Genomic DNA, 26,231 nt, shown 5'->3' on the forward strand with positions numbered 1-26,231 from the left:
TAAATGTCTGTTCACTTCATTATGAGCTGCATTGGTCCATGTAACTGAAGTTGAATGCTTTTCTATCTCTGCCAGCACAGGCAAAATTTCTTTACTGATACTGCAGACCTTATGTACATAGTAATTAACCTGTTTGTTTTTTAATGTTGTGAAATACCTTCATGATAGACAGAAACTTTTCTTTTCAATTTCCCTTTAAAGCTCAGCACATAAACCCTTTCTTTCTTATGCATGTGCTGCCAAAGGAGGATTTTCTCCAGATAAATTATGCCCTCTCTTTCTTAAACAAGATTTAAGAGCTTCTCCGGCTGTTAAGTATGGTATCCAGCACTTGAAATCCCAGTCTGTTTAGTTCACTGTGACAACTGACAACTGCGTGGAGTTTTGACAAGGATCGTATACCTTAGTGGCACAGTGTGCTCCATGGCTTAAGAAATGTAAAGTATAGAGTGCATTTCTTTACGTTTAGTACAATGATAAAAGTGCATTCCTCAGAGTAGAAGCAATAGAATAGAATGGGACAAATAAAAATATGAAAAGCTTTTTTACTCTTACATATATATGTAACTAGGAGGAGAATTTCCCCAGTTTTAATTAGGTCATTTTAAAAATGAAGAAGTCTGTGTAGAGGATTTTTAGCTGTATTTTAGTGCTGTTCTGTGGCTTTGAAAAAAAAAATGGACTACACCGTTCTGAAGGTAGGGAAGGTACCAATCAAAATCACAGAACTCTGGCTCTGAATTTATTTGAACTTTAGGAAGTGTTTGATGTGGAATTTGAGTAATCTTTGGTCTGTGGAAGTTGTACTAAAATTCACTCTGAATGTGAAAAGAACTGGACAAAGATAAGATTCTCGGTTTAAATTTTGCAGTATATTCCCATTTTTTCTTTTCGCTCATAATCTTAATTTAAAGCTCCAGTTATCACTAAAATTCTGTTGGGTTGATGTATTTAGGATATCTGGCCGAGTTTCCTATTGATGGTAGTGCTTAACTGTAAGGTAACCTAGTTTCAAGAAATATGTTAGTACCATCACTGAGATATGATGCAACAGACCCCACACAAACTTGGCACAAAGTAGAGGAGTTTAGTATACTTCCACTCTTCGTGGATAGTTTGAAAAGAAGATCACTGAGCAATGCAAAAGGAAAGGCACAAGCTGGAGAGAATAATAAAGAGGTATCAATCCTTTGTACCACACCATCTCTGACACAATGGCATGACAAGTGGAAAATAACTTAACTCTCTAAAATGGGGAAAAGGCAGTAAAAAATGAATTGTGTTACAGTTTCTAAAACCTGCCTCAATTCAAGAAACAAATGCTCCTGAGCATTGCCAAGGTGTACGATGTTCACATAAATCTCCCATGTCAGCAAACGGGAAACATGTAAAACCTTAAGAAACAGTATCAGAAAATATCAGATTTGTTAAGACCATTGAGATCATTGATTAAAAAAGGTCCCATATTCAATCCCAAAGGCCTTCCTCATAGGATCCATCCTCAGTGCCGTTTGGTTTGATTTTCGCCAATCAACGATATGGCTGACTATTCCCAGAAAACATATTGATGTTTGCTATAACTGACACGCAGTTTTGCTGGATATAAGCATACTCACAGGCATGTTCTTCAATGGTCAGCTCCTTTCTTTTCTGCAGGTTAACTAAGTTAAGGCTTTGAGGAAAAATGTTTGAATCAGTTTCCTTCAAAAATACAGGCAAGATCTTATTTCTGTTATGTCATTATAGTAATGCAATAAGCAGCGCTCTCTTGTTCAGAACTCTGTGCGTTTCTATACCATTCTTCTGAATGTATCTAGTACAGATTAAAATTAATAGAAAAAAACCTTGAACATCTAAAAATGGATCCAAATTTGACCTCGTGATCAAAATACCTCCTGGAACAAACAAAGCACATTGCAGAGGGAGGTTCTGATCCGAAGAGAAAGTTTTAAGGTCAAAGAGAGGGAAAAGAGGAAGAAACAGGTTTGTTTTGCTGAAAGGACAGTCCTAGGTATAATTTTAGATCTTATGGGAGTAATCTGGAGGTGCAGGGATGGGCAAAATCTAAACACTGAAAACTGAACCACACAGAGACTTTATTTACCAGCAGCTCTCAAGATCTTTACTTTTGTGTGTTCAGTTTCCAGTATTTGTATTGAAGGATTACCTATGTAAGGCAAGGTAAAAGATGAGTAAGGAATTTTGACTCTTAGCTTTTATGAATCATTAAGCAATGCAGTGTAATTTGTTCGAGTTACACTGTGATGTGCAAAACACGCAGCCTTTGGTGATCGTTCTCTCAAGGGGTCCTGCTGGAGAAAGAGAAGTGTAAGAGGTGACAGCAATTACATTTTTTCATGGGGAACTCGCAGGACCCAGGGAACTAATCTCTATTCAAGAACAATTTGACTGCCCTTTGTATCCAGTTAAGAAGTTAAAACTTCTGTATATGTGCATCTGTTTCTTTTGTGCTTTCTTTGGTCAGACCAAGAAGAATGGATTAGTAATAAAACCAAATTCTATGTATCTTTCCTTTAGATACCGATTATAGTTTCGTAATTTGACTTTCAAAGGAATTAAAGAAGCCTTAAAACTAAAGGATGATTATGCTAAGAGCATTTCTGATACTCTTGGCCATAGTGTCAAGTAAATATTTTTCATGTGTTTTATTTCCACTTCGCATGCACATTTTAAACTGTGATTGTCATCTCTTGACCTACGAATTTTAATGTCTTTAATATTGTAGCAAACGGACATAAATGTTTCAAGTAAAATCTTACGTGAACTAGCCTGTATACTTTGACTATATAGACAGGAAAAGTATAAAAAAAACCCCCAGAAAGCGAACTTAAAATTGCAGAACAATATTAGGAAAACTTCTGTTGAAATTACTGCTTCTGAAGGTAAAAGAACACTATTCTTAATAATTCAAAATTATTAATGTTTCGGTCCAAAAAAAGGAAAAAAAAAAAGAACAGCTAAAAGAATCCTTTGTTCAAATATGGCAGGAGGAACATATACAGTAATAGGTGAAACGGCACTACATGTTTCATGGAAGGGGACATTGGAAAAGGTGTTTCATAATATGTCCAAGCCTCTTTCTGCTAGAAATTTTGGGTTTCTGATGAAGATGAAATACAATTCAATTTTTACTGTATTTTATGGTGAAATAGTGTGGTAAGTCTCTTATCATCATCATACTAAAAGTATGGATGATTGGATGTTGCAGTGGATGTCACAAACACAATTTTGGATTGACTTGTATCTACACTTCATGGTTAAGTTGCTCAAAAACTATCCTTGTGAGAGGATTATAGTAATTTATTTGTTTTGTGAGTGGTATTTATAAATATCCTGAAATATTTCTTCAGGTTTCTGTTTGTGGGTTTGTTTAATTAGGTTATCTTGTACATAACCTGTCATCTTTCTACCCAGTAAATTCTGTTCTTGTTTTAGCTTTAATGTCTTTTAAACTGGATGTCACAGTCCATAGGAATGAAATCCAGGTAGAAACGTATAGTTACGTGTATAAAAAAAAAAAGAAGGAAAGAGTGAGTCCAATGTGTGTGTGTTAATGGGAGGAAGAGAACTTTGGGAGAGAAATAAGAGAGAAAGCAGAAAACTTTGAAAGGAACACAGTATTTGGAAAAAATGCAAAGTCCATGAAAGTAAATTGTTTGCTCTTCCTGCCCGTAGAAGTAACTCTGGAGAAATGTACAGACTTCAGTAGAATTACGCTAGATTTGCAGTGCATTAAGTGAGAAGACCTTGGTCTCCTGTTTGGTAAAGATTCTTTTTGTGGACCCTAGAAAAATAAAATATGCGTGTGTTTAGCATTGCACACGGTGAATATTCCCATTGAGATCTGCATGCAGATGGGTAAGCATGTGCCAATTTAAACAGACTGTGCTTGTCAGGAATTATTGACTTAAAAATAGTTGGGGTTTTTTTTTTAGAAATTCTGCATCTGTTAAAATTCTATATGAAAATAATTCCTGGGGATGAGGAAATTTTATGCTTTATTTCCTCTTTTAAATAATGTTTATGTAATTATGTTGCCCAATTACTTGTATTAACATACCCTTGTACACTTTGTACGATTTTTCTTCATAGCAATTGCCGTTACAATTTAAACAAAAATATTCTCCTCAGACAAACAGCTTTATATAAAGGCATTTTTAACAGGGAGGAATTGTTTCTTGTGGAAAAGAATAATTCTCGTGACAACAATTGTTGACCTTTTTTCTCTTTCTTTTTGTTTTGTTTTGTTCATTTAGTCTGGCTAAAATTACATACATATTCATGTATTTTAATAAGAACAAAGCATTACTCTTGGATATTTTCCATAAATTTCTTCTCATAAGCAATTTGATAGACATCTACTATAACTGTAATGGGGGAAGTTTGCAGTAAATCAGTCTGCCTGGTTTAGAAAACTAGAATTTATTAACCCATTTCCCAAAGGCCTAACATTACCTATGAGATTAGAAGAAATTTGTCACTGTTTTCTGTTTTAGAGCAGGGGCATTTTATAATCAGAGTATATAGTCTAATTGTTTCAAAATTTATTGTGTTTTATTAAAGTGAAATCAATTTACCTCATAGTATTAATTGTGCGTAACATTGTGGACAGTCAAAAAGGCTGGAAAACACTGAGCACATTACAATTATGTTTTTCATCTGGGATTTTCTGCATTAACTCTGATCCACTCCTAGTGCTAACTACGAAAGAATAGTCGATAGGCAGGCTAACCATTGTGCTTTTGTACGGAAAGCTTCTAGCAGTAGTATCAATAAAGTGGTATCACTAATAAACTTTCCATTAATTGCTCAAGTATTTCCTCGAGGTGAGATGCAGAGGCCACAAACAGGATAACCCGTCACTCCAGCGTGCAAAGCAATATGTTAGGTTACGAGGCTAGCAGGATCTATGAGCTAATGTATAAATCAGTTACACTCTGGGCATGAATGAAGTGTTAAATATGTTCAGGAGAATACTTAAAATTCAAAATGAAGAGTTACTTAGATTTTTTTCATTTATGTCCACAGAACTTTGCCTGTACCTGTTAACTCCTTGTGTTTCATTTTCTTTTCCATTGCTTTACCCAGACGAAACACAGAATATATACACTTGTTATAGGAATTGTAAAATTCAATCTGCTGTTCTTTTCAGGCTTTAGCTGGTAAAGCCAGATACTATCTTAGAATTTTTATAAATATGTATATGCAGGAATATTTCAGTCCTTTTTGTGTTAAGGGAAAAGTGAACATTAGAAGATTCAGAAAATAGTATGCATTTTTTAATCTTATGACATTTCACCAAATCTGATAATTTTATATACTACGTAGATCTGCCTGTATAATTCAGTTGAAGGACTGGAGCCTTCTCTTATAAAATTAAAGAATTTAAAAATTATATTCCCTATTTTGCTCCTCACTTAACCTTAGCATCAGAACTTGATTAATTAATTTTGGTTTTTTTCTGCTCAGTTTCACTTTCTGATTCTCATGTGTGCATAATTCTTTGGTACTGGTATTCATGGAATAAGAGGGGAAAGGTTATATAAAGACAAAGGAAAAGGCATTTTTAAAACATTTGTTTCAATAATGTTATGTAAATGTACAAATGTCTATTTTAAAATGTAAAGGCTTTAATTAAGTTGACAGCATCCCTTTAAACAGATCTTCCACTGACACCTGCAGTATTCTCAGGAAAATGTTGGGGCAAATATTTGTACACTCTGATACTTTGTATAAAATACAAATATTTATTTCTTGAGGGGAGTTCTGTGGATGGGATTCTGAGCCATGCTAAAGGCCATTTATAAAATCCCTTCCTGGCAAGGCTGTTTTGAGTGGATCACTCACAAGTTCACAATCAGCTGATTTTTAATCAAACACAAACTGGGGATTTAATGTTACAACATTTTGATTTTATGCACCGGTTTAGTCTGTGAATTTCAACACTTCTCATATATGTAAGAATGTATGTGCAGACACAAATACATTTGCACAATGAGGAGCTATGATAAAGAACCTTTCTCTTAGAAATCCCCTAAGAGACACTTATTTCCCTCTGCTTTCAAAAACTTTGCAGACAGATTTTTAATTCTGAACTAAAAATTAGTTTTCTGTATTTAGCCTCTGAGTAAACATTTGAAATTAATATTAAGGACACATCAATTACATTGCTTAATACGGGGGGGGGGGGAATGGGATGACACAGACGGAAGAAAGTTTCAGATTAATTGTAGCGCATTGTAGACGAAAATATTCTGTACTAATGCTCTTGCAGGACTTCCTGAAGTTGTTGCTGTCATGACCAGAAATTATAGAACAGTATTTTTAAAGGGTTTTTCTAATTAATTTATTTTTCTGTTGATTACTGAATACAATTTTGTGAGTAAATTTTCAGAGTTTTTTACAGACTCTACCTTTATACTCATCATTAAATATACTACTACCCAACTTTTTTTGAGGAAGACACAAATACTTTCTTCCTGAGTGCTTTTTTCCCAGTGTTTGTTAAGCTGCACACATGGGAACGTTTTTACCTATCACCTCCAGAAACCATAATACATGCAGAGAACGTATCTCCCTTCTTTGTTTCTGCCTTTCAACACAGTGCTACAAGATAACACTAATAGGAAGCAATTCCACCACATTCACATTTTGCATTATTTTCCTTATTTTACAATGCTATGTCTTGATTTGATGCCCATCTAGCCACTTAATTTTGAAGTTTTAGTATTGTTATTGAACAATCATCACTTTAACCCACTGGAAATAGTGAAACAAAAAAACTTGAATTTATTCTTCTGCATTAACTCTGAGATTTTTAGGCAGGAGCAACACTGCACAAGAAGATGCTGTGATGTGGTATATCAGTACCTTCCAGTCTGAACATATTAACCTAGATCACTGTTTTTTTTCCTACCTAAGTAGGAGATAAAGATTCCCCTTTTTAAAATAAGCAACTGCTCAGAGAAGTCAGAAAGGGAGTGTAAACCAGGAATTTCAAATTCCTCACAGTAATAAAATGTGGCCATCTGTACTATGAACTCATATAAGCCACTGTTGAACTTTACTCTTGTAGCAGGTAGAATTTTAAGAAACACAAAGTTACAGTATGTGGACAGGAAGAGCAAAGTACAGAAAAGCCATGTCGTTTGCTAAAGACACCTGAAACTAGTAACATAACATCTTCTTTTATCTTGAAGTTAGAATTATCCTGTAACTGTACTGCAAGAGTAGTCTGAGACCCCAAATGAAACCCTGTTGTGTAACTCCTATCTAATCCTGAAAAAAATTTGCAAACGGAATAACAATACAGAAGACAAAATGCTCATATTTTGACTGCAAAAGTAAAGTCAAAATGTAACAATATCTGTCACATTTTCCAAGCCCACATTTTCATATGAAGTTGATGCTTAGGTTTAAAAGTACCCCACTTTTTTAGCATCAGGCTGGCATGCACGCATTACATTACTTTAGATATTCTAGTTTCCAATATACTCTTCTGTATAGGTAAAATTGATTAAGTGTACTTAGACTATAAATCATGATAAAGTACAACACTCCTAAAAATGTGTTAGTCCCAATCAGCGGCTGAGACGTGGTGTGAGCTTCTTGGGCTGTTTTCTCATTGTGCCACCTGGTCTAGATTTTGCAGTGCCATAAAAGAGCATGCAGAAGAAAGAGGGAATGAGTTTGGATTCTGCCATAGTGTCCTGGTTTTGGCTGGGGTAGAGTTAATTTTCTTCCTAGTAGCTGGCATGGTGCTGTGTTTTGGATTTAGGATGAGAATACTGTTGGTAACACAGTGATGTTTTAGCTGTTGCTAAGTAGTGCTTACGCTAGTCAAGGACTTTTCAGCTTCCCGTGCTCTGCTGGGTGCACAAGAAGCTGGGAGGGGGTGCAGCCAGGGCAGCTGACCCAGGCTGGCCAAAGGGCTATGCCATACCGTATGGCGTCATGCTCAGTATATAGACTGGGGGGAGTTGGCTGGGGGGCAGTGATTGCTGCTTGGGGATGGGCTGGGCATCGGTCAGCGGGTGGTGAGCAATTGCATTGTGCATCACTTGCTTTGTATATTCATTTATCATTATTATTTTTTTTTTTAGTATTCCTCTGCTGTCCTATTAAACTGTCTTTATCTCAACCCACGGGTTTTACTTTTTTTTTTTCCAATTCTCTCCCCCATCCCCCCAGTGGGATGAGCGAGAGGCTGTGTGGTACTTAGTTGCCGACTGGGGTTAAATCACGACACATACCTTTTGAGGAAGCTTGAAGGATGAAGTGTGAAATTGATGAGGTTCTACAAATCATTATCTTACTCTTTAAAAGAATAAAAAGAGCAGGGGAAAATTGCATAGTGCTTCACCAATAAAAGTGTAGTTCATAATTACTCGATACATAAATATGAGAAAGATTGTAGAGATAGTATTGTTATGGGTGTGCTAAGAGACAAGACAGTGTCAAAATGGTGTTTCCATGAATCGCCTTGGAGAAGTCCAAAATTCTGTAAGAACACATATTTTGCACTAAGGCTAATTTAGACTCAACTGTCAATATAAAGCCACCTTAACTGAAAAGGTAATTCTCTCTTACTTTGCCAGATGAGTGCAATTTGGAAACTAAATTTTGCTCATCTTAGTCTTGTACAGTTCAGCACAGGCTTGCTGCTCCTTGGGGAAGATGAGAAAGATTTTGTCCCAAAGGAAAAAAAAAAAAAAAACAACCCCCAAACTTGGGGAACATGTTTGTTAGGATAAAGAATTTTTTAATATTTCAGTGAATTGTGCATCTGTTTTAAAGCTCTAGTATGATGAGAGCGATCCTTTAGTTTTCTCTGGTTCTGTTCCAGCAAAATGAAATCACTTCCTCTAGATAGAAATCCTAATTCTGAGCAAGCTATTTCTTGGTCCCAGTAGGACCGATATGATTTTCTATAAGTGTTTCAACTCACACTATTAAGAACTTCCCGTGACTTCTGGATCTCAGATTAATTCCAGAATCCCACATCATCCAAGTCACTAACTGAAATATTGTGAAACTGCACATTATTGTATCTGAAAAGGGTATTGAGATCTTGATTCATGCTACTGGTACTTCACAGTCCGATTATTATAACGCATTTCATTTCGATCTTCCCATCTCTCTTGAGAGTCGCCAGCAAATGGTCCAGAACTTCAGTTAGGCTTCTTTTCTATTAGAGTTGTCACTAGCATAGCTCTTGAATTCTTTATAAGCTTTGGTGATGTGATCTAGAACAAAGACCTGCTTTTGACCTTCAGGCATTGGTATGACCTTGCTCAAACTTACTTTTTGACCTTTCTGTCTCCTGACGTTCCATGCCCTCTCCTTGGATCATCAGCCAAGCTGACTTTCCCAGTCTGCGCTTGTCACCTTAAAGTAATGGTTACAAGCGTATTGATGCAGTAATGACTTTACAGCCCAGCAAGCTCCACTTCATTAAATTGGTTGTAATTTGAACTCTGAAACAAGATAGCATCTTGTGTAACTATATTTAAATAAATTAAGGTAAGAACTGTGGTATTTAGTTAGTGATAGATTGCCTTTATTTATTCTTTTACCTTGTCCCAGGACGTTGTATGCATAATTAAAAAAATAAGGCATACAGTATGGTTATAATATATAAGCACATTGACATGAAATTTAATGGTGCAATTAACAACGGTATTTTCTGTGTTTTTCATAAAAGCTTTTGCAGTATTTTACACTGCTTCCTAGTTATTAGTATATTAGTAATCCAGGTGATGTGAAGAGAAATATTGTGTGATGGTAACTGTTTCATTTCAGAAACATCAGGGCTTTATATGTTCACAGTCTTAGTTCTGCATCGCTTCTCCTTCACAGTTTACAAGTATGCACACTTTGCTGCAACATAGGCTCTTGCTCACTTAGGAAAAATGAAGAAAAAGAAGTGGAAGTTTTGTAGCCTGTATTTAGTGGCCTAATTTCAGTCTCTTTAAAATCAGCGTGAGTCTAGCATAATTCTAATGAAGTTCTGGTAGTATAACACTCAGAAAAGATCAAATTTAGGCACTAGGAACTGAGTGCACAGAGTGTATCTCTTCCTGAAAAGAAACAGATTTTTTTTTTTAATAAGTTCTTATGTGAAGTGTAAAAGGTATTCTTTTGTAATATTTGAGGGCTAATAAAGGGTATTGCATGTTTAATGCCACAGAGTAGCTGTCCTGTTTTTCTTCTGTTTTTTTTTTTCTTTCTTCCTGCACATTCACCTCTTCTTGAACAGAAATAAAAGGTTCAAGGCTTGTCAGCATCAGTTTATAGATAGCTGTTTAAAAATAATGAGATATTGGGTATTGTAAGGCTCAGGGCTGTCTTGCCAGACTCATTTATTTCCATTCACCTTTTGTCAGAATTGCAGACAGAAGACATTCAATTAAAACTTGTCACCTGTTGCGTGTGACCTAATTTGTATTTGTGAGTGTCACAGATTAGGATACTTAGCTTCATATGGAACCATTAAAAAATGTAAAGCAACGGTGGTACTCTTAAACATTTTATGCCACATTTTCTTCATGTGAACATCTTTGTTTATGGACCATTCTTCAATGGAAATCACTTGTGCTAAGAAATAATAGAATTTATTTACACAAAATCTCATTTGCATGGGAAAACTAAGTGGATTTTATGCATGTTCTTTTATGTTTTAATGCATAAATGACAGTGCACAAAAATTCAGCGTGTAGATGATTAGTTCATGCAAAGTTAATGTTCCTTTCAAGAGAGGTTGAGTACTGAGCTGTGTAAGTAACACATTTATCAGTTCTTTTGTCAAACTGAAAAAAAAAACAAACCTCTGGGCTTTAACCAAAGAGAATTTTTTTTTTCAGTTCCTTTGCCAAAATCCAGCCTTCTCATCCCCTCCTCCGAGGAAAAAAAGGGATTTTCCAAAATGTCACTTACATTTGGTTGCCCAGAAACATTTTCAATTATTAAACGTGAGCAAAATCTGAAATGAAACATTGTTTTGAAACACTTGTTTTACAAAAGCAATATCTTTCTCTTTTGATTATTCAACCTGGAAAAATTCACTAAATATTTTAATTGGCCCAATACTTTTTTTTTTTTTTAAATAATAAACTGTTTGTTGCAAATCTGTGCCAGAGGAAGGGATAAATTAAGCAACTTATTCATAGTCACAAAGAAAGTTGGATATTAAAGTAATAAACACTGTTTTGTCTTTCAGTCCATTATATGGGCAGGTTCCTGAGCTAAATTGTTTTATAGGCACCTCTTGAAGACAGCCAGTTTTATCCTATAGTAACAAATACTTTTTGGTACTGACTGAGTGTGAAGTAGGAGGATGATTTTTAGACTTCCTATGCTCCACTAGTGTATTTAATAGTGCAGATAGCTATCAGAAGACAAAACACAAGTGTCTTCCCCTGCTAATTGTTAATTCAGCTGTAGATCAGGAAAGCTTTAATGTAAGTCATAGCTTTTATCTTCTTTGATGACTTAGGACTCTGTTTTCAAAATATTACCTGCCTAACGGACACATACTTTACATCTCTAGCTGAATTTTTACCTACACGTGGTATTATCCAAATACTTTGTAAACTGATTTGAGGAGCTCTCTGGCATCCTTATAATTCAGCACATAAACCAAATATGCAGATTCAGAAGAAAAGATAGCTCATACTATCCTTTTTCTTCATGCTGTGTTACCTCCTGGATCTTTCTGCTGTATTGAGAGAGGTCTTTTGTGGTTTAAAGTGGAAGTATTTTTTCCGCTACAAATCTTTCAGACTGTAGGATTAATGCACTGGCCTCACACTTCTCTAATCCCAAACTATAGAGATTACTGAATTGTCTAAAGAGTTACTAAATGACCATGAATTCTTATCTCTAAATACATTCTGTCTGTGTTCATGGTGGAAAAATCAACCAGTTTTCCCATTTTATGTGAATAAATGCAAAACCCAGAGTTTATAATATTCACCCAAGCTTAACCAGCAATCTTACAAATAAGCACAGTATGTTCAAGTGAACCGGAACACTCTATCAAGGTGTTGTCCCAAAGAAGAACCACATCTGAACGTGCCATTAAAATTCCTTTTGCTATTTCCAGTTTTGCTGTTAATCTGTTTTTTTGCCTCTGCTACTGACATTCCTCTAAAGCTTGGCAAGATGCAGTTATGGGGGTATCCATTCTTACTGGCTCCACTGTAAAATTTAAGACAATGCTGGGAATCTTACAGACATCTGTAGAAAAAGGATCATTACCCAGTTACATATCTCAAAAACTGAGATAGGAATATATTTAGTATACATAGAGTGCTGTGTTAGAGGTGGGGCTTGCCAGAAAGGTGTCCATGTAGGATGTGCCTGCTTGCCATAAATCTGTCATGTAGGGGTGATGGAAAGGGAGCAGAATTTGAAATTTCCATAGGAAGTCAAAATTGCGGGTTTGATTCCGATCTCAAACCTGTTCTTTACTGATGTTTCCTGGAAGGAAGAGAGGGAGTTTTGATTTATTCAGATATTAGTGCATATTTAAGTGAATTAAATTTTTCTTTTTTTCCAAAATAAAAAGCTATCCCCGATTACAGGTAGTAAGCAATTTCCTATAGGCAGTCCTGGTAGGTCTTGATTTGAAGGATTGGGCAAATGCCTTCCAAGTTAGCCTGAGGGTTTCTTGTGGGTATAGAGCTCCATGGAAAGGACAAGAACGTTTGTGGGACAAGTGGACAAATGAACACTGGAGATTGTAGCCAAGGTAAGAAAGAGGGGATGGAAAACAGGAAGAGACGTAGATTATAAGGGAGTAAATTGTATCCTTTGGCTATGGCTTGGATCTGTATGGAAAAATAGATGACACTGTTAAATACTGAGGACCTGAATTCCAAAAAGAATGCCCTTACCCCTGTAATACCATTCTTTTATAATATATAGCACCAGTCACAGTGGGTACCTGTCCCACATGAAGCTTTGAAGGCAGTGTGAGGAAAGGACTACAGAACAGGAGTAAGAATTTACAACTGTTGATGAGGGAGGAAGAGATGAGAAAATAGAGAAAAAAATGCAGAGTTCACGTTTGGCTATGTTAAGTTTATTTAGGTGAAGTACCTGGGGGGTAGCTCATTGTGTACATCAGCTCTAGTCTTCAGTTGTTTCTGTGCAAGACTATGTGGACTCCGTCACTTCAGAGTAAATGCCCAATGTAATTTTGTCGTGTGTTGGTAAGCATTTTATAGAAATCATGCAAAGATTGTGTGAGGAACTAGGAGGTGAACCTGTTTTGTAGAAGCTTGTATGGTAACTATGAGACCATTTTTCTTTTTCCTTAGGGCCAGCTGGGGAAATTTTTATGCTGTATTAATACATGTAATTGCTGCAGCAATTGCATTGATTTACATAGTTTCCATCTCTCCATACATTACAGTTCTAGTCTAATTCTTATCTTCTGAGCTTTGTAAATCCCGTCAAAATGTGTGACTACCAATCACTCCTGAACAGATGAGTTCATGAGTTGTGCCTGTCCTAAGATATAAAGTGAATGTTTTGCACTTGACTGTTGAAAGTAACTGGTACAATAACGGGTAGCAGGCCTGTCCTTTCTATTTGTACCCTGTGGTCATACCTATTTTTCTCATCTGGGCTTTCGTTTTTGTTTTTCTTTTGAAGAATTTTAAAATGAAACTCTGTGTTGGGGAATGCAGAGAATCAACTTGCTTGTCTTCAGTGGAGCTTTGTTCAGTGACATTAACGGATGTTTTGACCCTAAAAAACTGTAATGATAATACATACAGTGCAATTCAGTCAGAGATGTGCCATGAGTTTATATAGGTGGGGTGGATCTTTCTTTTCACTTTATGGTTGAGGACTGATAGGGTGAGTGAATGGAGTTTCTGAAGACTCTGCCAAGGCACATGCAGAGCAGAGCAGAGCTAAAGCAGAGGTCTACTTAACTTTTCCCTGTACACCAGCTAGATGCCACAATTTCCTCTTCAATAGTCTGAGTACAGAGTATGTGTTGAACTGTAGCAATTTCCTCTGTGATCAAGATGTTAAGACCCACCCCCCCAATGAAAATCTTGGTGGACAAAATTGTTTCTCTTTCTTCTCTTTGTTTTTCTAACAAAGAAGGCATCAGCTGTTAACTGTCTTGAGAGAAGATAAATATTTCTTTGTGTAATGAATTCTCTCATACAAATTAAAGGAGTTACAGGGGAAAATGTATATATACACACAAGAATTTCTGGATTTCAGTTTGCTACCTGCCAAACTCCAACAGTTTTTATGGAATATCAGATGGGTATACTTTCTTAAGTGGTGTCTTGCATTGTATTCACTTCTATAACGACTCTTGGGAAGTAAAATACCACTTAGGGTGTGTTAGATTATCAGAAATTGATTCAAAGATAGCTACTTTGTAATGGTACTATGAGCGAGGAAAGCTTAGGAGCTAAAATGATGGTAAACTTCGTATCAGTTTTAATGAAAGGGTTATAAACCTCTAATTTATGTTCTGTTGGTATGATGTTATCAAAAATATTTTCACATTAGAATTGGAATTAGTTACATTATGGATTTAGGCAATTTTAAAATGCGCAATACCATTACTTCCCAGTTATTTAGAATTATACTTTTTTCTTTTCAAAAAAAGAAAGTTGCTGTATTTATAGGTATAGCTCTGTATAATAGGTGAGTACATGGATCTATGTATAATTTTGCTATTGTGACATTCATCTGTATTTCCTTCCGTTGCGTGTGTGTGAATGGCTTGAATGTGTATCTTGGCAAATGCAAAGGAGGTAAAAAAATTGTTCATCTTGGTAGATTTATATTATTTTAATTTAAGCTTCAGTTCCATTACTTTTTGATTAAACATACTTCTGTCTGATGCTATCCATCTTTTATCACTATGAAATCTGCTCCCAAGCAGAAAGAAGGATGGCACCTGAATTATGCAGAAATCATTTTCTGTCTGTTTTTCTTCAAATGCTGGGCAGTCTTTTTCATAATCCCACCAATATCGCATCTGGCTTGTTCTAATCCTCTGCCTATTTCTGAATATTCAACTGTCAAACCTTGGTCTTTTGCTATTTGTTTTTATGGCATTGTATTGTCCTGGATGTCATTTGCTTCAGGTGTAGCTCAAACTCCCAATTCAAGGGTGGAGAACACTGAGTTATCATTAGCTCTGAAAAGCTTTTGACTATCGATTTTTAAAGTGGTCCTGTAGTTCTATGTATAACTTTAAAAACAAACAAAAAATAACCACGCTTTGTTGATTGAATCACCATGAATTTTATCAAATAGCTTAGGCCACAAATCAGCCACAAGTTTGGTAGTGATATAGGTAAATACCATAAATAAGATTTCATTCATAATTATTCACTGACCTGTTCGGGTATGTGGTCGATTAGTTTTATTGTTTATATAATGTGATTCATAGAAGTATAGTTGGTAGCGTACAATAAGAAATATACTTCTTGAGTTTGGGGGAGTGAAATACGCAGTCTTCTGCAGTAAACTGAATGGAATTTCAGTATTATATACAGCTGATCGTTACCCACTTTCCTGGTGAGCAAAAAGTATTGAGCACTGTTGCATGCAACTCACTGCATTATGGTTACAGACATTGTTTGTAACCTTAAGACATCTCCTGTGTTACTAACCTTTACGGATATCAACAGTCCATCTGGGTGGATGAGAACCTCATTCATGCAAAGCCTTCCCTGCCAGTAGAAGAGTACAGACTTGGATCTGTAAACTGCCATCTTCCTTGGTTCAGCTACTGAGTGCTCTGCTGTTTCATGCCAACTCGGAGAGTAGAACAGGAAAAGAAAAAAAGCAAGAAATATGAAAGAAGAAGAAAAAAACCCAAAACTACAAGAGTTGGCCTTGGATTTCTGGCTATTTGGCAAAACGGGTTTTCTTCACCAAACCCAGTCAGTCCTCTTTGGATGAGAGATGTTTCCTGATAAGGACACTCTGCTACCAGTGCAGGTTCATGGGCAGCACGTAAACTCTGCTGTATTCCTCTTGCTGCGCACGTAAACTATAACTGCTTTGGTGGTGGCTTCTCTGCAGTCCAGAAGCCAGTTCTGGAGGTGTTTCCTGCGAGGGAGAGAACAGGGAGGTGGGAAGTAGTAGAGCAGAGCACAATAATGGCAATAGAAAAGATAAACAGAGGGAGGAGAGCTAAAATAGACAATGAAAAGTGAGGAAGTGAGCTGCGCTTTATTACATCGCTCACAGGGATCATTGATACGTAATGCGTCCTTGCATTCTTGTCTAGTTAAATCCATGTCACCAGGGACAAATTTTGCACTTGGTATTACTTGTCCTGTTGCCCTGCATGTGTGCCGAGTATTTCAACTTCAGTGTTATGTTACTACTTGGTTGTACTGACATTTTTCCTGGTTGTCTGGAAATCTGCCTGGGTGAATCAGAAGGAAATAAAAATACTTCATTGTTTTATAGGACCCACCATCTTCTTTTTCCCCTCCTTTTTTCATTTTGTCTTTGAGAGCAGCTGTACCTTGTTTCAGGAAAGTAAATTCCTATGTATCCGTACAAAACAGGTAGCAGAATATTTTATTAAAGCAATGAACAATTTGGAGGTAGAACACAAATGTTAATTTGTCATTGATGACATCTAAATGAATACCCATACAATTTCTTTCAAATCCTCATGAACCATTTTGAGTCTTTAAGCCACATATATGTTCTTATTTTACTAAGGATACTTACTTTGTATCCTCTGGCCATGTTAATCCATGTTAATGAAAAGCACTAGTTTTGACAATCTATAAACTGTATACAGCACCCATTGTTTCTGAAGTTCTAATTCCCTGTACTTCTCTACTCATAATGTTAGCCTTGTATATCCATGGTGTTTGCTAGAGCTTTGAACTTCTGCTTCTGGCAAAGACGACTTAAGATCAGACTGCTTCAAATGGAAACTAAACTTGTTAGCTGTTTTTAATAATATGTAAAAATGAACAAATAGTTTTAAACGAACAGGAAATATGTTCTATATTTAGTCTTGCGTGTGTGAAAATCTAAACAGCTTGCAAATACTTGTAGTGCTGCTTTCCCTTGCTTTCTACAATTAATCTTTTGAAATAAACATGCATTTTAAATAAATATTGGAAGGCAGGAGATAGAAGATTGTTACTTGAGAGGCATCCTCATAATATATTTAATTACATGTTTGCTTATTTTCCCAATGTAGGTGTCCGCCTAGACAGAGTACGTGGAGGTCGCCAGAAGTACAAGCGCAGAATAGATGCAGAGAATAGCCCATACCTGAACCCTCAGCTAGTTCAGCCAGCAAAAAAGCCATGTGAGTACACCAGATATACAAAATTTCTCTTTGAATACAACGTATTGATTCCTAGCCCTGTTTGCTGAGCTCGTTCTGACTGGGACAAGGGTTTGGTCAGAAGATAATACCATGAACACTATATCCATTTAGCTGTTAACATATTTTGTTTTAAATATGCTCATCTTTCTCAAGTCGAGTTGAACAAAGAATATTTTTACAGGTGGAAGTGTATAAAAGCATGGTTTATGCAGTGCAAATTTTACACTTACAGGTTATCTTTATTTTCAGTGGTACATAAAATGGTTCATACTGTGATCATTAGTTCATTGAAGCTGCTAGTTTCAAATTCCACAAGAAAGTGATTTTTGTAGTTTTCACTAACTAAATGAGTTTGACTGCTCAACCTCCCAATGAAAATACATTAAGAGCCTCATTAATTTATACATATAGATTAATACACTACCTAGCATTAGATTAAAACAGCAATATGCCACACTAATAACAAGCATAGATTGGTACTTTGGGCTCTAGTACCCTTATGGATTTTTTTGCTTTGTTTTGTTATGTTTTAATAATGCCCTTGATTGTATCTTGCCAGGCTGAAATTAAGAGAGAGAGCGAGCTGATCATCTCGTTGCTAAAATACAAGTTCCATCCTCTTTGCGATTAACTAAAAATAGTTAGGGGTTTTGCTTTGCAGCTTATATAAACTCAAGCAGCGACTGTACTAATTCCATGAAGTAAATTTAATAGCATTATAGCTGTAGTGCAAGAGGCTAGTGTATTACCCTGCAAAGGCACACAGGCTGCATCAAGAGGTGTAAACTCTTCCAAATTCAAATGAGAATACACATGTCCAGTTGCTCCTGCCGAGAAGGTTAATTTGCTCCTAAAATAGAGAAATAAGCCAGAGAAATAAGGAGGGCAGACTTCTCCTTGTCTCCCATTTGCCTCTGCCCCTATGCCTCTGACAACACACATCTCAGTTTTAGGCTCTTGTAAATACCTGGCTGTAGGGAAAATGGAATTTATTTCCATCCGTGTTCCCCAGTAGGGGACAGTGCTGTGTACAATACGTTTGAGCATATGGGGATCTGGAGAGCAAATAAACAGTCTTTGAACTGTAAGTGAAAGGGCATTTTAGCTGTGTCAAAGAAAAAACAGCCAGTTTTACATAAAATTAAGGCTTAAGTGAACATATGGCATAGTTTCCTTTTGCCTTTCCAAAAAACATTATGCTGATTATATTCCTTCAATTGTCCAATCTGGCATCTTCTACTCAGCCTCCATAAGCTGTCCCACCGTTCTGTAAATACAATCTAGGGCTGCACTAAGCAGATTTTGCACATTATAATAAAAACTTTCTGATAATACAATAAAATTTAATAAACTCTAATGCTTAATTTCATTAGAGGTTTAGTTTTCCTGGGTGCACAGATTGTCAGTTTTTCATTTACTTGATATTGTCATTGAGTAGAAATGTTGATAGCCTAGCATACCAAAAAAGCCAAGAACAAACAGCCAAAAAAAAAAAATCCAACCCAAAAACCCCAAGCCCTTTAATATGAACAGAGGTTAATGCTGTTGTACTGAAACACAAGAATCTCTGTGTAAACCCAAGATTACTGCAAAGTAGTGCATTATCTTACCTTTAAGATGATAACTACACCAATTTCTGTAAGCTCCATTTGTCTGAGATAAAGTAACCTCGTTATAAATCATTTCTCATTATCTAAGTGCCTCCCTTCATTTTCCTTAGCTTGTCCAGTTGCAAACATTTTTTGTAACAAACATTTATAAAACTTATTTTTCAAATCCTGTCAGATAAGTGTCAAGACTTGAAACAGTTGAATCGGTTTTGTGTGGAAGTAGCCTGGGAGATTTTCTGGACCCTGACTGATAGTTTGTGCATAACAAAGGCACAGGAATGAAAATTGGGTTCTATTGATTCTAATTAGGGAAACATTAAATAAGATTTACCTAGAAAGAGTGCTCATGGCTATTCACTCTCCTGAGTGATGGAGCTTTCTGAGTAGATTAAAAATTTTCCTATGGTCTATACTAATGCATGCTCCAATACAGGTAGCTTTTTCGCCCTATAGGGAAAGAACAGGTGTTTGGAGGATCTTTCCTACACCTGCTTCTGGTCTCTATTGTATTTTCCAGCTTCACTATGGAATCTAATGGCCTCCCTGTAGATCTTGTTGGTTGCAAAAGTAAAAAGAATTTGAGATTTTTATGAATCCTGAGTCAAAACATACAATATTCCTGAATCATCTGCAAAAAGCCATTGGTGAGGAACCTAATAAAAAAATGAAAGACGTTCTTTGGCCATTTCTTCTGTTTGCAGGGGAAAAAACCCAGAACTTGGGGATGCGAGTGCTTCTTCATTCCTTTATCACTGGTTAAAAACCCAAGAAGTTGAACTCCTCAGCTACCTGTGTTTTGATATTCAGAAACTCTTAATTTATTTATCCTACTTTTCAATACATGTAAAAATATTGGAATTTGAGAAGAAGCAATGTTATCTTTTCTCACTTAAAAAGATGATGCTTTCTGTGTGAAATTAAACAGGATATGAAAAGACTGTTTAAAAAATAATAAAAAAAAAAGTGCAAAGGCTGTTTGCCAATATAAGTTAAAACTACCATCTGTCATCTTTAAATAAGAATAGAATTCCTCATTAATCAGTTTGATAATCAGTAGAATATTGAGATCAAGAATTACTCAGTTGGCATGGTTCCTATAGTTCATATAAAGCATGAATATATCCCCTTGTAATAAAACGTGCTTGATGTGATGGTTTCCAGTTGGCTCTTGCACTTATTTTATGAAGGGCTAACATATATCACAACTTCTGACACACAAATTTGGAATAAGGCAAAAATTGTAGAGACAGTAGATCAGAATTGAGGAGTCTATGTCACAAAAGAGCAGTAAAGTATCAGAAATCTGAATCAAGTGAGTATTTTATGGAAATCTGTCATGGACTGGTAAGGAGCCTCTCCGACACTCCTGGGCAAGTCACATCCCCACCAGCTTCCATTGCAGCTCCCCTACAGGCGGACATTATCTTGTGACTTACATGCGGAAGGGGAAATAGTACTAATTCTGTCAGCTTTCTTTGCAGTCAGAAAATAGTTTGCACTTTTTCTCAGTGGAATCCCATTTGTATCAAGCCCCATGACTATCTTAAGGAAGGGAACGGATTAGTGTAAATTCACTAAAGGGTGATATTTGGGCTTTAAATTCTGGTGGTGCATCTGAGGTCACAAGATGTACCTACCATGAAAGGTAAAACATAAATATATTGGGAAGTATAGTAATGTATCTTGTATTAGGAAGCTTAATGAATTAGTCCTTTTCCCATTTTTCAGTTCGGCCTTCTCAGAGTAACAAATCAGGCTCCTGTATAGAGATAAGGTACTTCCGTTGTGCCTCCACGTGGATTTAATGCTCATTTTATGTTTATCCTACTTATGGAATATAGAATAGGAACACTCTATTGTAAATCTTCCAGGCTCTTCTACTCCCTTTTTTTCATTACTCCAAACAGATTTCACAATTCATCTGGATTAAAAAGTAAATATTAAACATATGAATGAAAATGCTATATAGATAAAAATAACCAGTGTGTGAATACGATAATGTATCATTCTTTGCACAAAACCAGTTTTCTGAGGTAGGGTCTGCATGATACTTTCCTTAGTTTTACACTCTTTATTCTCATTGATTTTAATAGCTATTCCTGACTGGCTCTTTGGTACTTAAACAAGTTAATTTTATACATAGTTCTAAATTTGTGTGTTTCACTGAAAAGCAAATATATGACAACACCCTGCTTTTCTCACAGCATAGGCCCCAAGGAGTACAGATTCATTCTTAACATTTTAACAGGCAGGATACCCATAATACAAGATATATGGGACAATGAGCACTGAGAAAGCCCTGAGACCATTTCTGTTGCAACACTTTAACAGTGACATCTGAAACAAAGAATGGTAGTTGGAATTGCTGACAGAAGTTACAGGTTTCAGTGACTGACTAATGGCTTGTGGTATTTACTCCCTCAAAAAAATACACCTGCCTTTGGGGAGGGTGAGGGGTTGCAGGTAATTAGAGGAAGGCAAAACTTTTCTATTTGCACGGTCCAAAATACATGATAATGCATGAATATTTTTCTGCAAAGTTTGTATTCCAATATTAGGAGGTGATCGTGTATTTCTACGTTCCATTAAATTTACTTTCTTAAGAACATACATGTCTAGCTTGATAAACATTGTTAATGGATCGGATTTGTTTGTGCTGCAACCGATTGTAGAAGCCAGTGAAGTTACAATAAGGTTTAATTAGGTCCAGTATCTTAAGACAAATTCTTGTGCACTTTGAAATGTGAGCCATTTGTTTGAAAAGCAGAATGATGCTACTGGTGATCTTGTGCTGTTCTCGACCATTTTTACAGATAACAAGATTGTCTCCCATTTGCTGGTGGCTGAACCAGAGAAGATCTATGCCATGCCTGACCCCACTGTTCCAGACAGTGACATCAAAGCACTTACCACTCTTTGTGACCTGGCAGACAGAGAACTGGTGGTGATCATTGGATGGGCTAAGCATATTCCAGGTACATACAGTATTTGTTGCAAACAGGTGACATACAGAAATCGTTGCATGGGTTATTCTGTTCTGGTAAAAAATGTTATTTGTTCCCTCACTACAATGCATAAAGTTTTCTTAAGACTCTAGATTATTCACACAGGACATAGGTTAGATGATAATATATCTTACCTTGGAAATAGTATTATTGTTGCTATGAGCGATACTATGTTAATAAGTTTTACATGCTGCTCAGTGAATTAATTTTTTTCACGTATTACTTCTATTAAGATAAACTTGCCTTGCTATCCAGAGCATTAGCCTGGTGTGAAGGGTAGTGTACGTGCTCTCCTCTGTACTCACCTGATTCAGTGGTAGTTGAATGTAAGTCTCGTTCCTCTATTCCATAAAGGCAGCACTATCTTATGCTGACCACAGGAGGTGCAAAAATTCAGTTATATTTTGGCATGGCACAGAGGAATTGTTCTCTTCATTGAATGAACTAGTGTGACAACTGAATTGTACCAGCAGTTCAGTAGAAAGAACTGAATTGTACCAAAAGGTCTTTTCTTATAGCTTAGTAGTTCCTTGGTCTGCATGAAGTGGACTGCGGTCTACATCATGTGAATGTGTCGATGTTATAAAAGCTGAGTGACACTCTTGTTAGCAAGAAGAGTGGGGGTCGTCAAAAGTAGTTTCTCAGAACATTAGCTATTTCTTCAGATAACATTTCGGGTATATTTTATTTCCCCCATTGCTGAGGTATTTGTGTTTGCTCTGTGAGCTAGCAGACAAGCTTATAGAGTCTCCAGGGTTCTCAGTCTGTCACCTTCCAGAAATGGCAAAGTCACACAAAAAAGATTGGCTTTTTTTCTTGTTTCTTAAGGTATTTTTCTACTCCAGAAGATGAGTGAGCATGTTGGTGTGTTTTCATCAGCTCATTAGTTTTCTAAATTTGATGGTTGAAACTTATTGAACATAAGAATGGATAACCTTTAATTCCTCTAAGTAGTATATCATCCTGATTTTAGATGTGATTTTGGGATACCTTAATAATAGAATAAGCAATCCAGTCAGTTGTTTATCAAAGTTAAATGTATTTTATTTCTAATATCAATAGAAACCACAAAGAAATAGAAATAAATAGTCTTCCTGTTTTTTTGTTTTCCCTTGTGCTAGTCAGCACAAGGCCTTAGTTCTTCTGGTAGGTGCTTCTGGGTCATCTTTGATAAATACAAACACTAACAAAGAATAAAATACTCTGTACATTTACGGAACATTATTTTACTTTAGATGAGCGACAACAACCTACAGACTCTAAAATAGTCAGTATGCGACACAGCTGAAATTTAGTCATTCTCTGTGCCACAAATGGTGTATAAACAAGCTTTTGTATCACAAGCAATGTTTTTCTGGTACAGTTAACTTATTTCTGTCTCCTTAAACTAGTTTGTCTTTATGCTTTGAATGCTACAGTAATTTCTTTAATCAAATTGATGGAAGTCCCTTTCCCAGCCCACACTGAAACCAATTTATTGGTCATGATACGCCAGCTATGTTGCTAACAGTCGTAACGAACTGTCAGGCAATATCGCAGTGAAGCTAATTTGAAGTCATTAGGTGTGCAGCGTTCAGGCAACAATTTGTTACAGTGGTTAGGAACACAGCTGACATTTCTGAATGGCTTTGTTCAGAGCAGTTCTAGATGAGCCCAAGCAAATTGTAAACTAATTTAAACATCACTCTATATTATACTAGCTACTTTGTCTTACACTGGTTGCTAATAAAGCACCCCAAATTAAGTCAAAATGAGTTAAATAAGTGAGTTTGAGTTTCATCTTTGGGAGATACCTAGATCACCTTAACCAAAATAGAGTAGCTCTCAAAGAAGTCAGCCATGCTCCATAGTAGTTTCAGGGCAACTTTCGTCAGTTTTATTTGTGAATATGTTTTGTAGTTTTGATTTGGCTGCAGGGGTAGGAAAAGCAGAGGGATGACACTGAGCTGCCTTTAAAATGATGGCTTTGGTTAGCGTGGAAAAGGTATTGGGTGCTGTAAACTGGCCTTGAAAATTTAAAGTCTGCGATCTGAACCAGTTGAGGAACATTTCTGCCATGAGGCAGCCTTTTATTACAAGGTAAACTCAAAAACACACCTGCCATGGTAAAGTCACACTAGCTAAGTTTACTCACCTGACTCCGTTTAGGAATGAGAAGAAGAAAAAAAAAAAGGAAATAAAGACAATCTTTTCATAAGCCTTCTGGTAACAGAAGGAAGTGATAAAATCTGTGCTTGTTACCTGGCGTTTGATCACAAAAATCAAAATGCAAAAGGGCTTGACATGCTAAAGGGCAAATGGGATGAGCTTTTGTAGCTTAGTTTTGAATGATGGAGTACTGCTGAACTTGGACTGCCTACGCTCAGCTAATGTCTGGCACAAAACAACTTGTAGAAGAGCCTGGATTGGTGCTAGCTGCCTGTTTTCTAAGCTAACAAATGTTACTGTAGGCAGAAACATAAGAGAATTGGAAAAAGGATGGGTTAGAAAAAGAGTGCAAATTGCATGAAAGTTTGCTGTAGCTTAGCGGACTAAGTAAATCCTTGGCGTAAATCTCTTGGAATCGATTAATTATACCAGTAGTGAATTTGTGCCTAGCACAGCAAAGCAGCAATCAGCAAATCTTTCTTTACTATAGTGATTTCTTAAGATTCAGTATAATTAAAGGCCCTTATATATCAGGTGCTTAATAACTAATAAAGATCTCGGCTGTAAAGCATTGTAATTCAAAGTAAAATTTGTCTTTGTGGAAGAAACCAAAATAATGTGTTTGCTATTCTAACAGAAAGTCTTTTAATGAGATTATCTGTAAAAAGGTAACAATGCAATATGCATTCTGCCCTGGCCAACTGTTTCCCATTGCAGTCATGGACTAAAAAATGTTTTAAAATTATAAAAAAGTTCAAATGCTTTCGTAAAATCATTAGTATTTTTGTGCTATTGGAAACATTTCAATAGTTGCTTTTATTGAACAAGAAGCCTATGCCATCTACAAAAGGAAATATTGAAAGAAAAATATATATGGAAAGCCTTTATCAGTAAATAGAATTAGTCTCCTTGCATTTATAAATCAAATAAATGGAAAGTGTGTTGTTATGAAACATGACCATGTCTTATCTGAAGAAGAAAAAGATCACAATGGCATTAGGAAATGCTTGACTTTAGTTAGAGGAGCGTAAGGGCACAAGAACAGATGATGGTGCCCTAATAGCCCTTTTTAAGAATGACAGGGCCCCGCCATTAGCATCCTTTTATATCCTTGGAAATTGCTCATGCCTCGCTTTTCTGGTTCCTATCTGCCTGACTCTTTTTTATTTCTCTTTCAATTTCATCCGCGCTCGGATAAGCGCATGCTAACACAATATGATTGAGCTGTAAAATGGAACGCTGTCGCCTCTAATCTCTTTTATGTAGATATGGAGGTACTTCCACACTCCACTTCATTCTCTCTCCATTGTTGGCCTTTTTAGAATGTGTTGCCGAGTAATGGAGGCTCAGTCAAATATTAGAGCTAGGTTTCACAGGGTGTGATAAGAAGATTATCAGTCCAGCAGTCAGATCTATTGTTGTTCTTTGTGTCAGATTAAAATATTCCGATGTACTGTAACTTCGTTAGTAAAATACTGAAGGTGCTTATGGAGAGGCCAATGCTGCTTCGTCTCCTGCCTAATGAAACAAAACCCCTAGTAACTGACCTAAATAAATTGTAAATATATTTATGAAGCCTCTGCAAGACTTTTTTTTTTTTTTTTAATTTATCTTTTAAATAAGAGAGCCATGCTTAATTCAATATTTACTGGTGGTTGAGTTTCCTACCCTTTGCATTGTATTTTGGGAAGATTCCATTTTATATTGGTTGCGTTATATTAATTAAACTCTTCTCCAGTATGGGGTGGAATTCTGCTGATACCTAGTCACAGTATCAGAGTCGTTTAGGCACAATTTCGGTAATGTAACTATCTCATTGACATTCAGCAAAAATGTGCAATGTTCTTTCATATTAAGTGGAGGCAGGAAACATTAAGCTCTTAAAAATGTGCATAACAGGAAGCTAAAGACAGAATGTTCTCTAAAAAATTTGCATGCATGAAAAAACATCAGCCAGACCATAGAAATCAACTTTTTGCACTTAAAATGAAAAATTTGTTTGGAAACAGTAAATCAGACTAATACATCAAAAATAACTAGTTACATTATTTAGTAAAATAAGCCTGCTTGTCTTCAATTGTGTCCCTGTTTTGCTAG

The 26,231-nt window shown here is 36.2% G+C and overlaps 1 protein-coding gene across 28 annotated transcripts in view; it reads left to right on the plus strand.

Moving 5' to 3' along the window:
• ESRRG (estrogen related receptor gamma) overlaps positions 1-26,231 on the plus strand; it is a 408,303-nt gene that overhangs the window by 337,067 nt on the left and 45,005 nt on the right. For all 28 annotated transcript variants that reach the window (XM_087774087.1, XM_087774092.1, XM_087774107.1 and 25 more), the window contains 2 exons: positions 17,240-17,350; positions 21,795-21,956. In XM_087774087.1, the coding sequence (XP_087630213.1) occupies positions 17,240-17,350; positions 21,795-21,956 (273 nt within the window). The remainder of the gene's footprint in view (positions 1-17,239; positions 17,351-21,794; positions 21,957-26,231) is intronic.

This window comes from Nipponia nippon, unplaced genomic scaffold (assembly GCF_047370975.1).
Source record: "Nipponia nippon isolate SJK-2023a ecotype South Korea unplaced genomic scaffold, ASM4737097v1 scaffold_4, whole genome shotgun sequence".
NCBI classification, from domain to species: Eukaryota; Metazoa; Chordata; class Aves; order Pelecaniformes; family Threskiornithidae; genus Nipponia; species Nipponia nippon.